Source organism: Pleurodeles waltl, chromosome 11 (assembly GCF_031143425.1).
Source record: "Pleurodeles waltl isolate 20211129_DDA chromosome 11, aPleWal1.hap1.20221129, whole genome shotgun sequence".
Lineage (NCBI taxonomy): Eukaryota > Metazoa > Chordata > Amphibia > Caudata > Salamandridae > Pleurodeles > Pleurodeles waltl.
Genome location: NC_090450.1, coordinates 798,507,836 through 798,524,781, shown reverse-complemented (window position 1 = coordinate 798,524,781; position 16,946 = coordinate 798,507,836). Strand labels below are relative to the sequence as shown.

The window sequence follows — 16,946 nt, the reverse complement described above, 5'->3', positions numbered from 1 at the left end:
TGAATCTGCTGGACTTCAGGCTGGAGCGAGACGTCAGTTGCCAGTCTCCCGTTTGGGTAGATAATCTCTTTCTCGCAGTTGACCGGAGTCATCAACTTGAAGACCCCAGAAAGATGAAGATGAATATGTAGGCCCTGCCCATACGGTGATGAATTTGACTTTTAAGCTTTGCTTTGATACTATAATCATATATATTTGCTGTGTACATTGCAACTGAGAAGTACTGTGATATATTTTGCTTTCATTGCTGCGACTACGTTGTGTGCTTGAAATCTACTAATTTTGTCTCTCAAGAACTTGTGGGTGGGGGAGAATTAACAACAATAAAGGTCTTCTTTGAACTCAGAAGTGCATTCCAGAGAGGTTCTGTAAGCTCCGATTGGAGATATGTAGGAAAGCAGAACAGTAGCCGAGCTGCTAAGTTCTGGACCACTTGTAGTCTCTTGACTAGTATGCCCAGATACAAAATAATGTCATGGACTAATTGAGATCTGGTTAATGCGAAATCTGGTTAGGGTATTCTGTGACTGGAGTGGCAGCAGAAACAAGACTAAAGGAGGGCTGCATAGCAAAACAAGAGCTGACCACAGAAGCCACATGTGACTGAAAGGTCGATTGTTGGTCTAACTTTACTCCTAGGTTACGAACAGGTGTGGCCGGAAAGGGAAGAGGTTTCGGCTAGCAACCAACCCACCGCTGAAGAGGGGAAGCTCCAAACCACAAGATCTCGGTGTTAACAGAATTGCATAGGAGATCGCTGACCCACAACCACTGGAGAACTGCCCCCAACAATCCCTTAAAAATGTCCTGTGCAGTGGAGACATCATTCTCAAAGGATAGAAACAACTGCGTATCATCTGAATAATAGACTATCGTCACGCCAAATGACTTCACCAAGATAGTCAACCGGCACATATAGATATTAAATGAAGCAGAACTCAAAACAGAGCCCTGAGGTACCCTAAAATGAAGGGCTTTTGTGGCAGAAAAGTAGAGGGCCATGCAAACTGACTCCTGTTTTCTTAGAAGGATTGAATCTAGGTCAGCACCCGACCCCGACTCCAATGTCCTCAAGGCATTGTAAAAGAATGGTGTGAGACACTATATCAAATGCTGCTGACAGATATAGCAGGATCAAGACACCATTTTTACCTTGATCTAATGACATCTCGATGCAGTCAACCACCTGCAAGAGTGCCGTCTCAGTGCTGTGCCGAGCCTGGAATCCACACTGCGAAGGTCGCAGCAGGCTAAATTGCTCCAGATATGCCAATAATTGAGATTTCCAGCACTTTGGGACATTTTGTGCTTTCATTTCAGGCCAGTCAGGCTGATGTGTAAAATATGAGTTGAGTTTGTTTAACGTCGATAGACAAAGATTAATACCTGGTGACTGACTTTAATTGGATGTAAAAATTCTTCTTTCCAGTGTCAGCTGTTATCTGAATGTCCTACACTTGAGGGCATAGCCTAACACAAGTTTTACAGGAAGCTCAAAGAACATGGTCAGAGAGACTGAACCTTCATTGTCCAGACAGATTTTTTTTTTTAACCAGCAGTCAATACTGAAATACATTCATACAACATTTACTGGTGAGGTGCATGGCAGAGATGAAAACTGCAGGGATAACCAGAACCCCTTTCCAATACTGAGCCAGAGGCAGCATATGATCATAAGCTTGCACAGGTAAGAAAGCAATGTGTGCAGGTACTGGGACAATATACACATGGCACAGAAGTAGTCCATCTCCTGAGGGTCTCTCGCCAGAGGGTGCCACAATCTTCAAATGTGTTTAATTGAATTGTCCATCAGGAAGACAATAAGCATATCCCTATGTTTAGTGTTTTTCATGGGTCAGGTTCCAGTCACAACCCCAATTACCATCTTGCAGTGCTCAAGTGGAAGAACAATCCTCAACAACTTTGAAAAGGACTGAATTTTCTTCCAGGTGTGGGCATAAACACAGCCTACTATCAGAGTCCTTCCCTATAAGGATCTGTAGATCTGTGGTATGGGGAGAGCCTAATACCCTCATGGGTGACAGGCAGCGCTCTACAAATGTACCTTCCATTACATCTTGACAAAGATGTATCTACCCTTCCAGTCTACCTAGGAGTTTAGTAATGTAGTAAGCCATGACTTGCATATCAAAATGGCTACTTCACTGCATTTAAACGCAGAACAGTATGAAAAGTCTGCCGTCACAGTGGGAGCACCACATGTAGTCTGTCACTCAAAATATTTTTATTCGGCGTGTTGCCATAAAAGTACACATGCATACATATACATCATCATCAAATACAGTACTTAATGCATAATTCAAAAAGCAAGACTCTTCAATCTGCAAATCTATAAAATCTAAGCGTGCCACTTAAGCCTACTAAATCAATATAAAATAATAAGTACTTAAAAAATTGTATACAACAATAAAACTGTATTTGGATTCCATTAATAAATAATCACATTGCTAATTCATATCGATTCCTAATGGTGATAGCGGATTTGATAAAACTTAAAATAGAGCTGCATATTTGTTTGGACGAAAGGCTTTGAATGCCAATCAATCCTTCTTTATAAGAAAGAGTGTGCAAATTACGCAAAATAGGTAATAAAAAGGTTTCCCTAGGAGCTGAATAGAGTGTGCAAAATAAAATAAAGTGACAAGTACTTTGTTTCGAAAAATTGTCACAAGGGCATGGCAGTAATGTTTTTTCCCACGCGCATTTTGTTGGAAACGCCACTCTAAAATGAATCATATTGAGTCTAAAAAGTACAAGTAAAGAGTATAGGGAGGGGATCGGAAACCAAACAAAATAAGGTTCTATCGAATTTGATGGTGAAATTTGTACATATGAATCAAAAGAACTCAATTTCTCTGCCACTTGGTATCTAAGATTTGTAGCGTACTCTTTATATCGAAATTTAACAATTTCCTTCGCATTAGCGGGCAAGAGCTCTGGTTTAGAATACATAAACTCCAAGTCCAAGTTTCAAAATTTAACCATGGAATTTTATTATGGTTTGCTAACGAAATGCAGTCTTTTACACAGTCATGTGTTAAAGTAGCCGCCGGATTTGACCATACTTTTATCCATAACAGAAGGGGGGGCAATATCTATCAAATCTGTAATGTAGCGGATTCCCAACTCCTCGTGGCATATAATATTCGCTACATTCTTGGGTACCATAAGTAGCCGGTGGAGAAATGTATTCTCTGCCCGTTGTAATATACTTGAACTGGTATATCCCCAGAGGCCGCCCCCATAAATCGCCGCCGAAACACATTTGGATTTATAAAGTGTGATGATCTGATGAACCGGTCTATGCCCCAATCTACGGGCAAAGCGAAAGATTGCTTCAACATTTCTTTCCATTTGTTGGAGCTTAAAATTCAAATGGAATTTCCATGACAGAGAGGAACTTAGGTACAAACCTAAATAGCAAAAGTCTTTTACCTTTATTAAGTTGTTCCCCCCCCCCCCATTGTAAAACATTTAGTGCGTGTGTTTTTAGGACCGCAAATCATAACATGTGACTTTTTAAAATTAACTTTCAAATCAAGCTCTTGTATGTGCGTTAAAAAAAGGTCCAAGAGGGTCTGTAGGCCGTTGGCCGTGCGGGCAATTAAAACGGCGGCGTCAGCATACAGTAAAATCGGCAATTGTCTAAAACTCATCCTTGGAAAATCCTTACCATTTTGAGCTAAATAGCTATACAAGCCATTTATGTACAACAGAAATAAGAATGGTGCCAAAGTGCAGCCCTGTCTAACACCCCGATTGGATGCAAGGGGATGTGATCTTTCGCCATGTTGTCCAAACTGAATTGTGATAGTAAGGTCAGAATATAAACGTTTGATCAGATCCAACAAATCTTGCTCAACCCCCATTGTGTCCATTATTTTCCACAATTTTACTTTATTCACCGTATCAAATGCACTGGACAGGTCTATAAAGGCTAGGTGGATAGATTCCCTTTTTGCAATAACATATTTGCTAAGGATAAGGTGTAAGTTTAGGGCCTGATCCTCTGTGTCTAATCCAGGCCTAAACCCATATTGAATTGGCAATAGAATGTTTGTCCTTGCCATCCACTCCTCAAGCCGATTCAGAATGACACTCCCCAAAATCTTTGCCGTGGAGTCAATGAAAGAAATGGGTCTATAGCAAAAGGGGTCAAGCCTATTACCCCTTGTGAATATCGGGACAATTATTGCCGTCGCCATGAGGAAGGGATAGAATTTTGAATAGCACTATTCAGAACGTTTGTGATTAGCGGAACCCACAAGTCAGGTAAAGATTTGAATACGTCCACTGGAACCCCGTGTAAATATGGCCAGTCCTGCCCAATCTCTCTGTTTTTCAGTTTCTGCAGAGTCAAGGTTAGTTTTTAGGATTCTAACAATATAAGGTGACCTCATGACTAAATACTCACTATTTTTGTCCTCTTTGTATGAGCCATTCACATTTAATGACAATAGAGATAAATATTCAGCTGTGGATGAAATATGCTTTAGTTTGGACAAGACATAAACCGTAAAAGAGTAGGGCCAGACTTGTGATGATAATAATAACAATAGAGAATAAAGGGAGAAACACAATCCAAGAGATAAAATAAGTGGAAATTGATGAACATAAAGAGAAAGGAATGACAAAGGTGGCATGAAGAAGAGATGTAGGTATCCCATTCAAAAGCAAAGTCTATATGTACGTGAACGAAAATGTGTCTCATCTGAGTTCCTAAGTAAACTATCCCCCACTAATCTAACCAAACTTGAAGTAACGTTCCCGATCCAATCACCCCACTCAAGTAGGACTGAGTCCCCTACATCACTCACGGCCATTCCCTTCTACGTTTGCAAAATCATCTATTGGTATTAGATAAGGAGTGGTCATATACAAATGTACTGGAAGATTGTAAATAAGTTAGGCATTTGTCTAGGTCTTCTGGATCATGGAATTCCCTGTTTGTGCATTGTACTGTGATGAGCTCCATCACTGGTTGTAGGCGATGACTACAAATGTCCCATTTTCTATTGGTCATAAAGCCAAGAAAATTTTCCTCTTCACATTTAGCACATGAGAGAAATTAGCAGAGTAGAAGTGCTGTAGCCGTTGTACATCATCTTTTTGGATGCCATAATACTCTACCTTGATGAGGGAGGCAGGTAAATATTAGTTTTGGGACATCGAGCTTCAATGATCAACTTGTGTGGAAGACTGGAATTTTAATAGTTGTTGGGAAGAATCAAAACACTTCTGAGAGGACGAGTGGTAAGAATGCCTTATTTTTCAATATCTTCTGGAACTCCTGATATCCTTACATGGTTTCAGCGCTTCTGTCCTCCAAATTTACATTCCTTTTTATGCAGACTTCACATTTCTTTGTCTCAATCTGGTATCTAGTGAAGCTGATCGAGTGTGAATCTTCAAAACATCACTAAGGTATTATAGAAGACCAATCTTGATTGGAAGGATGCTACGGCTGTTCACATAGACTTGATCTCGATGGCCCTGGTATTTGTTTAACAGAGGTACTAGAAGTTTTAATAGAAGTGAGTTATCTTATTTGTATTTTTTTGGACTCGTATAAGTGCTTTGTTGGCCTTATTAGTGGTTCCCGGGTTGCCGCTGCCTGCTTCGGAGCAGTCAAGTTACACCTATTTTGTCTTTGTTTTTCCAAGAGTGCCTCTACAAACATAGTTGCTGTGGGTTCTTCTGTTAGGACATATGACTTAGTTGACAGCTTGCCACCTCATAGCCTTAATGTTGTGTTGTTAAAGAAACACTCTGTTGATGGCAATTCTTATGTCTCCTGCTCATGAGAAAACTGTCCTCAGGTGTAACTGCTGCCTCAAGGAAGTTCTCCTTTTGCCTAAGGTGGCTGCAGTACAGTCTAAACAAACCCTGCTAGTTTTTGTTAGGTGTTCAATATGAGAATTTCTAGAACACTCCAAAATGTCATAGTGAAGAAGAAGCATCGGTTAAGACAAGCAAGTGTAAAATGATAGGCCTGTGGCAAGCCAGTATGTGAAACCAATTGCTTAGTTCCCAAAACAGCTGCAGTTATTATTGTTTATGTTAATGCTCAGATCAAGTCCACTCTCTGGGACAAGCGGTGTCAACTATCAAATCATCAGTTCAGATCTACCATCCAGATGCCACAGCCCTCTTCATTCACTACATACTTCTGCCACCTCACTTCTGTCTCCACTGAAAAGGCTCACTGCATCAGTCCTGTGGTGCTGAGCAGTCACACCTTCTCTTCCCTTCTTTGTCTAAAAGCTGATGAGCACTTTTATCTCCTCTCATTCCCCCCAGGACACCTCAACTAGCTAGTTCTGTCCCAATATCAGGACAGGGCTTCTCAGTCCAATTATCTCATGCAGATGGTGCATACCTTTCTCACAGAGTGACAACATAGTTAATCTGCAATGAGATTGTCACATTCAACTTGGTAGTATGAGGGTTTGTTGTGTTCAAGGTAGCACCTTTTTCACATGGTGGCAAAATACACATATGGCAGAGCGAGGTGGCTTGGGGGATTAAAGGGAGTAAACTTGCCTGCTACCCCCACACCATGAAGGCATAGCTGAATAGATATTCCCTCAGAGGCACTTCAGGCGCAAAGATACAAACATGGCAGGCAGAAAATGTTACATATGAATAATCATATCACAACAGGATGCGTTTTTCCATTCTCATTTAAACCAGTGGTATTACATGTGTTAAACAGTGACAATGAAAATGTGAGTGAATATGTCATAACAAGCATGCAGATATGAGTCAATATATGACATGGGAGAGGCAGAAATGGACAAACAGTTGACTCAATAGGCTTCTGTCTATGACTAGAGAGGGTTTATCATTTGCTCTGTGGAGAGAAGTTTATCAGTGTTCTGTTGGGCAAAGGAAACAGAATGCAAGAGCCACCAAGCAATATAGGGGATTAAAGGTGGTGATTGAGGTCAATGCTTCCACCCCCTACCATGCAGGATGGGGATGGGGTAGGAAAACATGATAGATTTGTCAACTGCCTAAGAGCTTGCAGAATTGGAGTAGGAAATTGCTGACTTAGTTACAATTAAACAGCCTGAGGTGAGAAGTGGCCTCTTGGTCCCACAATCCAGAGAAGGCATGCCTTCAGTAGTGGGACGGCTTGACAAACCTAGTGTCTCTGTTGTGTTAGAGTGCACGATAATGTCCTAGTGAGGTTGTAGGTTTGTTCGATTTTGATGGGTAGAATGAATGGTTTGAGTGGCCAAAGTCTGCACCAAAGGGAATGAGGACTCAACACTGGGTTAATTTTGAGCATGCTGTATGACTGCAGTATTTTCTTATTCTCTGTACTTGATAACCTACAGTGCCCACATGGGTTAAGGAGCTTCACATACGTACCCGCTGGGGAGTACAATCACCCTTGATGGAGAGGTAGTAGGGCTGTAAGGGTGAGATCTTTAAAAAGCATGGCTAAACGTGTTGGCGAAATGAAAGGACATTATAGGAAAGTTGAAAGTTGCAACCATGGTGAGGGCTGCTGAGAAATGGATATGCTCTCCTCAATAGGTTTGGAAGCATGCATACTTTAGGGAACAGAGAGGGTCCAGTAGACATGAGGGACTAGTTTTTTCCTTGTTGCATACTTTAACTACCATAGCAAAGGCATGTATATCTACGAACAGAACTTGCTGTTCCTGTGTGTAAATGGGGGGTTGCTTCAGGTCATCTGGAGCTTAGGCAATGCAGACAAAAGAGGTAATTTGCCCTGCATGTGTGAGCAGAATACCAGAGTGCAAGTTTGGTAAAAACTACAGATGTTATCCTCATCAGCTTTGTTGGACTCTTGTGGCAGTTACTGTGTGTATTTCTTTTTCGTGTGTGCTTTCTGTGCAGAATAATCTTTTAAAACAAATATTTGGATTGTTTTTACAGAACAAGAAAAGAAAAAAAAGAAAAAACATACATGCAACAAGCCCACAGCACAACCATGATCCCGTATCAATGTGCCCAGTGGACCATCCTCTACCTGTCCGGCAGCCAGCATCTTGGTAAGCATCCCTGGTGGCATCCTGGGTGCGACCAACCAATCCCCCTTTTGTCGTCGGCAACCTTACAGCAAGGTCTCATCTCCTGAGGAGTCTATAGAGCATTACCTCAGATTGTGGTATGCCCTCCATTTCCCCCAAATGTTTTTGAATTTCCTGGGGCATACCCGGCTTTTAAACACCACTCTCTCTGTCTCCATGCATCGATTCAGCCCCTTCCGTCACATGGTCTTTGTGGGTGTGTTCTTCCTCACCCAGAACTTGGCCAGATCACACTTGACTACAATGAAGTCCAACATACAAAACTAACATTTTTTTTCTTGGTAAATTCACGTCATTGGGTATGCCAAGGATAATCAGGTGTGGTGTTCTGGGAATGAAAGTCCCCATAGTTGCCTCCAGCTCGACAACTATCAGCTCCCAATATTCTGACACCCTCCGGCAGCCCCAGAGAATGTGAAGGAACATGCCCTAACTTGTGTGGCAACAGAGACATGTCAGGGTTTCTGCTTTCCCCATTTTATTGGAGTCGGGATCTATTGCAGTAAGCCCAGTGGAGCACGTTAAACCAGATAAAGAGAATCCTAGCTTTAATGGCCACTTCCCTGGGTGCATCAGCGCTACCTCCCAGTCCTGGTCCGCCAAGGCAGCAATATCCATCTCCCTCTTCTCCTGTAGTTTCACCAGATTATCGGGTGCATAATTTTGTATACTGTGGTACAGCCGAGACCGCCTTATAAACAAGCGCATCACCCAATAGCCAGCTTTCCACTGAGGAGTGTGCTGGGAGAACTATGCTTAGGATTTGGTCTTTTTTGAGAACGTGTGTAAGCTACAAGTATTTAAACAGTTGGATTTCAGCAAGGGCATAGTCCTCCTGTAGGGTCTTAAAGGACTCAACACTTCCACCCTCCAATATATACTCCAGGGGTTCAATCCCAATGCGTTCCCAATGTGTCCCTTTTACAGTTTCCAAAGTGGGGTGGGTAGGGTGATCCTGCCTTTCCAGCCCATAGCACTAATGGCATTGTCCCAGGATTTCAGTGTGGTCGTGGTTGGTTCGGGCAGGTGTGGCCTATCCTTTCCCTAGACATAGTGGACATTTGTCCCTCTTCCCATAGCCATTCATTTTATCCTATTGGCCAGTTCACTGTATGGGCTATGATCCCATTCATTAAGTAGAGCTGCGACTACACTAAATGTACCTGACCCCCAGGGTCCCTTCATTGCATTTCACACACTCACTCTAATACCTGCTCCCTAAGTGGCCGACCAGGAGCAGACTACATCCATCTAGCCTGGTACTGTGGTGAAGTGCGTGCCTTCGGGAACCAGGCGGTGGACGCACTGTGGTAGGTCTCCCCTCCGTGGGTGGTGGCAACGCCACAAAGCTGCTTATTAGCCAATATCAAAAGGTCCGAAGGCCAGAAGATGGCATACAGGTTTCTACATTCAAGCACTGGTGCTTCCAGATGCAGAGTGGCCATCACGTGGTTTGGGACAGTGCACTCCTAAATTAGTTCTCAGGTGAATGGATGTGGTGGGATGGTCGTTAGCAGAAGAAACCCATTTAAATTTATCTGGACGCAACGATAAGGTGGTGGAGGATATAAAGACATGGCAACGGTTGAATGATGTGATCTTGGACCCTGATCATGACATGACAGCCAGGGATAGTGACGGCACCACTGCCACAGAAGACGATAACAGGTCACAAGTGGTCGAGATAGCCCTCTGAATGGGGCTTAAGGGGGGCTCACATCACAAGTCTCAGCAACTGACTTCCATAATTTTGTCACCCAAACTGTGTGAATTTCACTACTGTAAGAGTGCAGTGGGTCTTCCGTCTCGTACAAAGTATGCCTTGTTTGTGACTTATTCCACTTGTTATTTAAAGCTAAAAATAAAGGTGTTAAAAAAAGAAAGTAGAGCTGGGACTCCCTATGGTATGCCCTGATATCCACAACAATGTACAAAGCAAATTGTCTATGCTGTCAAAATAAGTGGCAGGGGTATGATATGGGGTGATCTGAAGGACATAGTGCAGCTTAGGCAGAGTAATCATCTTGTACAGGGCAGCTCTGTTCATGATCGTCAGGGGCAGTTTGCACCAGGACTCTGTATCAATAAGGAACTCTGTCATGACCAGTTAAAGGTTTTGGTCCAGAAACCATTCGCGATCCCTAATAATATCGATGCCTAAATATTTCAAACCAGTCTTTGTCACCTGGATCCCCCACATTCGTGGTCCTGGCCCTCTCAACAACCCAACTGAAAAACTATGGATTTATCCCAGTGAATTCGGAACCCAGAATAGGACTCAATGGAGCAGAGCACTGACAATGCCGGGACCAACCACTGTGGGTCAGACAAGTCACCAGGGCATGATCCGCATACAGCTAATTTTTTTCTGGTTCTTCTGAAATCTGGAGAAATCTGTTTGCCCTACAGCATATCCAGCATGCCAATGTCTCCAAACAGAGGGTGAACAGGCGGAGAGACAGTGGGAAACCTTGTCTTGGTTCACTCTCGAAAGCAAACTGTTCGGAAACCCTGACGATGACCTTCACTGTCATAGTGGGAACCTTGTATAGAAGCAACACCCACTTACTGAACTTGATACCAAAGCTGTATCATTTCAGAGTCTCAAATAAATAACTCCAGTCAATGGAGTCAAACGCTTTTTCAGCATCCTGCAACAGTATCTCTCTGAGTGTGATGTCCGTCTTAAATCTATCTAGCCATAAAATAGTCATCTACGGTTGAGTCTCGTGGCCTGTCTCGGCATGAAGCCAGTTTGGTCTGCTTGCATCAAGTATGAGATCACCCATCAGTCTATTTGCTAGGATTTTGGCCAGAATCTTGCTTTAGGTATTGAGCAAGGAAATGGGTCTATATGAAGAGCAGATATTAGGCGCTTTGCCCTTCTTAAGGATGACCTCAATGATGGCTTAATTGAGGTGCAGATGAGGTGCGGGTAAAGGAGGGCTACAAAGTCTTTGTAAAGTTCTATTGGGAGGCTGTTGGCCCCTGGTGTTTTCCCTGATTGCATTGCTTTCAGTGTTACCTAACTCTTCCATTGTCAAGTCAGCTTCATGGGCGTCCCTGTTTATCGAGTCTAGGCCAGGGAGGGGTAATTCTGCGAAGAATTCGGTAATGTTGATGGTCGCATGGTCACATTGGGCCCTATATAGCCCATAGTGGTATTCTGCAAATGTCCCGGTTACCTCTACGTCGAAGTGAGCTAGTACCCCAGTGTCAGTCCCTATCTCAGCCACCCACCTTGTCTCCTCCTCTTTTCTGCCTAACCATGCAAGGAGGCAGCCGGCTTGTTTACAGTATCGTAAAGACGTTGATGGACTCCCACGTGGTGTTGTCGCGCAGCCTGCATCACATGGTTATGGTATCGGGTCTTTGTCATCTACAGGAGCACACGGGAGGCTTTGTCTCCCATGGTCACTCAAGCCTACGCCAGCTGTAGGAGATGCTCTTCAAGGCGCAGCATCTGATCTTCCCTGCAACGTTTCCTTATAGCAATTATACTTTGAGCTTTATCCCGGAATACCACCCTATAGGCTTCCCACAGGGTCACTGGGGAGGACGCTGTCTCCACATTTTCATCAAAATATAATTAGGTGTCCACTGCTAGAGTTTCTGTTATATCTGCACCTTTCAGGACCCAGGGATGCAACTTCCGGGAATGGGGATAGTGTAGCGTAGGGGTAACCCCCACAGTCTGACTAGGAGAGGGGAGTGATCCGATATCCCCCTGGCTCAATATTCGACCATCACCCAGGGGATCTACATCCGCGGGGCGGAGACAATAGTTCAGGCTTGACCAGGATTCATGCGCCCCCAGAGAGAAATTAATACTGTCACTCAAGTGGTGTAGGGTCTGCCAGGCATTGCTAAGACTCACTGCATGAGTAAAGCGTTGTCAGGTTGGGTGGCTGTCTAGTTGCCGGTCCAAGACCTCATTAAAGTCCCTTTCCCACAACATGGAAGTCACTACGCATGTCTATGAGAATAGGGCCTAACTTCTCCAGCCTTGGGGGGGAGGGGGAGGGGATATACATTCATAGTCAGCACATCACTCCTGTGCCAACTGTCCCTAACAGCCACATACCAGCCTTCCTAATCAATGCAGGATTTTGTCACTTGCAAAGGGGCATTTTTGTTGCTAGGATAGGCATGCCCCAGGAACCTTTTGTGTAACCGGCATGAGCCAGAACCTTGTATTTGCCCCTTTGCAGGCACTTACTAGACGTCCCGAGCAGGTGTGTCTCCTACAGTAGTGTTGAGGTTTGGGGAGTGTCCTTGCAACTCCCGGGTGGCCGGGCCTGCCCTCACTCCATGGCAGATGAGCTGTCCTCATAAGGTGTCCACCGCAGTCTCTGCGACTGAGACGCCACCACAACCCACGGCAATGATCCGGCACAAGTTGCAACTAACCACAGGGAAGCCAACAAGAAGCCTGCAAAACTCTTACTTCACCCTCTGTGCAGGTGGCATGTGCAGCCACAGTCTCAGCTGCTCCCACAATCATATACTAGCTTGACATCTTATCAGATGACAAGGTGGCCCAACATTGTAGTCTCTATAAGATGAGGGGCTTTGGCTTGAATTTTCTACATGGTTTTCACCAAATTCTATGTGGTCTTATAGCAAACAGTACTTAAAAACAGGGTTTGTAAATCCACTGAAACAAATAATTGCTATGTAGACAAAATGTCAATATATGCTTTCTACTACCTGCAGCCACACAAATCTGAGGAACTAAAAAATTTACAAAATTGGTACGCATCACTTCTGTTAAACATTTTCACGTGTGATACAGAAGTTGGCTTTTCCTTTTGTTTATCCATTAAAATATTTCAATCTTCTACTCTTGACCGATACAACCAGTTGAAAAAAGATGTGTTGACAGGTGGGGATTCGTAGGGTACAGGTCAACGTAGGAGAAGTCTCATTACACAGAGTCCCACTGTTGATGCCAACAAAAAAAAAACAAGGGAACATTTTTGATACACCCACTGGAAAGCGTACTATGCACATCTTTTAATACTGAAAAAAGTAAGTTGCAAACACAGGCAGTACATCAGAAACAGACTTCACCAACAAGAAGGAGAACAGAAATATGCAAGTCACTAATAATCCTAGAAAGGGTAAAGCACTAGAAAGAGAATAAAGCAGATAAGATGCTCCCTGACTACTGCCCATTTCCTAATACTCAGAAGTGCAAACCACAAAACCTGCAGAGGACCCCACTGTGTAAGCTTCTCCTCTAAGAGGAACCACCAAAGCATAAGGATAGTGGAACTGTCAATAGCCTTCACAGAAACAGGAAGTCTTTCATATGGGTACCAGGGGGACAAGAAATGCTACCCTAGCCTAGAACCAGTATTAAAACTGCACTGGGAAATCCAGTGTCACCAGACACTTTGGAAGGCACTAGGTCTCTCCTTGAGTGGAGAATTCACTTTACTTGCAAACGATCATTATAGCCATACCGTAAGTCATTGACTTCATTTATCTCATGTTTGATGCATAGCAGTTCCAGAAGGTTATATAGTGCAATGATTCAGTCTCACCACACCCTGGGCATTACGTTGGCATAGACAGCACCTATGTATCCGGCATCCATAGCAGTGGACCATTGAGGTAGCATCAGTGGAAAAAGTGGTATTACCCATAGGTACTTTCATATTTTCGCACAAGAAATTAGTCCATAATTTCACTGGAAGGACAACCTCACAATGTAGCTGTGCATGGAGTTCACTTCGGTCCTTGGCAGTATGGTAACGATTGCCAAGGTTGTATGCAAGCCTTGGAAAAGCTGAGAAGTGTTAGAAGGGTAACCATTCACTAAAACCTGTGACTTGCATGCACAATTACCATAAATGTGGACCACATACCACACAATACCAGCTCACCTTAGAATATGCAAGCTTAGTAAAGGCTCGTTTGGCTTCAGTAGGCTCCAGGAACTCCACAATGGCTGTGATGCCACCTTCAGGGAGCACCACTCGCCCAAGGTCCCCATAATGGCCAAATACCTCCTCCAACTCTGATGTCTTTGTGCCAGCAGGAAGGTTCTTTGCCAAGATCACCGATTTACTTCGTTCTCCAACAGCCTGAGGCAAAGCAAGAAAGAAAAACATTTACAAAGATAAAGAAAACATTTCCTCAATACAACCTAAAACACCTGCTTGTTAAGCTTTAGACCCTCCACTCTTCTGCTATTTGCATACTAGAAACAAATAACAACTAGGCTGGTATAACTTGCTTCTGATACTTAGGACTACTGCCAATTCTATGATGATAACCCCCAGATAAAGATCGTTCCATGCCTATGAATGCTGACCTGCAGGCTAGTGCTCTTCGGTGCCAAAAAAGACTGATCTCTGAAAAAACAAATAAAATAAAGGGAGTGCCAAAGAAAATAATGCTAATGATCTAAATTCCACCCTTACAAACTCTCATATCTTAAGTTTTTTGATACCCCAAAGCCTTCTCAATCATCCTCTCTTAAGATTCCATTCTTTATATTGCACTTTAATGGAAAACGTTTTAATCCTCACTTGATGATATTACACAGTATCACTGGACAATAAACCAATCTTAAGAGTCTATTCTTGTTCATCAGCACTTTAAAAGTTGCCACAGTCGTAACTATGCCCCTGGTGGAATGTACTCACACTCTTCCCTGGAGCGGGCGCCTGGCCTTGTTGTGGTAGACGGTGATGTAGGCTAATATGCCAAAATGATAGCCCCGATTTGGGGTCAGCCTATTACTAGGTGATGGGAAAAACAAATAGTTGGTCAGAGAAGTGTATTTTTTTTGTCTGTGTAGAACTCAATGCACCTGCACGTTTCAAGCAAGAGCAATGACTTCTCTGCTGATGTTGTGGGACTTGGGAAGAAAGAGGTTGTAGAATGATAGGTTAATTTATGTGGAAATCAGAGGGGACTTTGGGTACCAACTTTGGATTAGTCTGTAGGATTACTTTGGGCCTGGTTTAGAGTTTGGCAGATGGGGTTACTCCATCAAAAGCATGACGGATATCCAGTTTGCTGCATTATGATTCCATTTTATCCTATGGGAATCGCAATACTGCGAACAGGATATCCGTCATGTTTGTGATGGAGTAACCCCCTCACCAAACTCTCATCAGGCTTTTCGTCCTTAGTAAAACAGAGGTACAGTTCTTTTACCGTATATGTGTATTTCTACTACTCTTCACACTGATTTAAGTACCAAGTAAAGCACTTTCTTCCAGGAAAGAAATTTAAAATGCGCTCTATGGATGGGTTCCACCGGAGGTAACATGAGCTAGCTTAGCACAATATTAAGTTCCCAGGGTAATGGTGGATGTAGCACTGTAGGAAAAAGTCACTTCAAAAATTGCTTTATGATTTTTTATGAAAAAAGTGTGGTTGAGTTGTCTTCAGTTATCTGGAATCACAAGATCGCTGCCAGATGGACTTGTATTGACAAGTATTTTAGACCATCTTTTGCCAAGTTTAGCAAATATAGAAGTATTTGATGAGGTATTATTGTTCCAGCATGGAGTCCTTTGGTTTTGCGTCAAACACAGAAAGCTTCCATATGACATTATACAGTCTTGTGGTGGCTGTCGCTCGAGCTAGTATCAGGACATCTCTACAGTCTGCAGAGATCTAGATGTTTAGACTTTAGGTCGTCAGGCATGTGTTTTGAGCACTACTCTGTCAAATGAAGGGTGGAAAAGAAGGTAGGTATTGAGATTTGTAGGGATCCGCCATCATACTAATGCTTGTTTCAAAAGTCTTGTGACTTGGACTGTGTCATCCCATGCAACATGTACTTGTTTCCACTGATTGACCAATTCGTGTTGGACTGGCCCCATCCGGAGACTCCAATAGACAATAAGGACATCAGGCCCAGAAGAGAGGTTTATTGCCTAATTGTGACTGAATGTTTGGTAGAGAAGGTATCTGTTATGGTTGAAGCTTTCTTTGTCTTTTCTCTGAGGAAAAAGCTTTTCCCATTTGTTTGTCCAGTACCGCTTCTAGGAACTGAAGTTTTGAGCTTGGTCCTGTGAATGACTTGTCGTTGTTCAGTGTCAACCCCTAGACATGAAAGAGAGTGATGTAGGTGACCAAAGTGTTCGCCTCTTCCTTTAATGGCGCCTTGACGAGACCCTCTCATCTGAAGTAAGCAGCCGTTGGCTGCTAGATAAACGTCTGTAGTGCTGATTTGAGGCCAAAGGGGAGGGACTTGAATTGATAGTGCTGCCTCTCCCCTCCACCCCCCACTGCAAAGTGGGAGTATTTCCTGTGCTTCTGGGGTATACGGATGTGAAAATAAGCATCCTGAAGACCCAGGGACATAAGAAAGTAATTTCTCTGGGTCATGAGGACCCCCTGGAGCATTATCATGCAGAAGGTCTCTTTTCTGAGGAACTTGTTGAGTTCCCTGAGGTCCAAGATAGGTCTCAATTGACCTATCTTCTATTTTATTAGAAAAAAATCTGAGTCATCTGGAATAAAACCCTTGACTTCTTTGAGCGCTCTGGACCACTTTGATCACTCATTTGAGGAGGAGAATAGAATTTCCTGTTAGAGCTCCCTCAAAAGAAAAGGATGTTTTGGATGGCAGAAAGGTCGTCTTTGTATAATATCCAAAGTATGACCTGAATGAATAATCTGCCACACAAATCCATCTGTTGGTTTGAATTTCCATGAGGGGGCAAAGAGGGAAATTCTTCTTCCACCTGCTGAGGACTGAATGCTAGGGTGGCAGGTTTGAGAAGTCAAGCATATATTTGATTCCCCTTACAGCATGAATTGGAGGTACTTCTTTTTCAGTCAGATGATCTCCCATACCCTTGTCTGTTGTTTCTGCTGGATGTATAACCA

At 43.3% G+C, this 16,946-nt stretch overlaps 1 protein-coding gene and 1 long non-coding RNA gene across 2 annotated transcripts in view; one reads left to right on the top strand and one right to left on the bottom strand.

Annotated features, from left to right (window-relative positions):
• Nucleotides 1–8,050, top strand: part of LOC138266124 (uncharacterized) — a 132,713-nt gene extending 124,663 nt beyond the window's left edge. The window contains exon 3 of the long non-coding RNA XR_011199468.1: nt 7,933–8,050. This is a non-coding gene — a long non-coding RNA (uncharacterized lncRNA). The remainder of the gene's footprint in view (nt 1–7,932) is intronic.
• Nucleotides 1–16,946, bottom strand: part of RBM19 (RNA binding motif protein 19) — a 478,795-nt gene that overhangs the window by 301,718 nt on the left and 160,131 nt on the right. Inside the window, exon 15 of the mRNA XM_069214526.1 lies at nt 13,979–14,179. Within this exon, the coding sequence (XP_069070627.1) occupies nt 13,979–14,179 (201 nt within the window). The remainder of the gene's footprint in view (nt 1–13,978; nt 14,180–16,946) is intronic.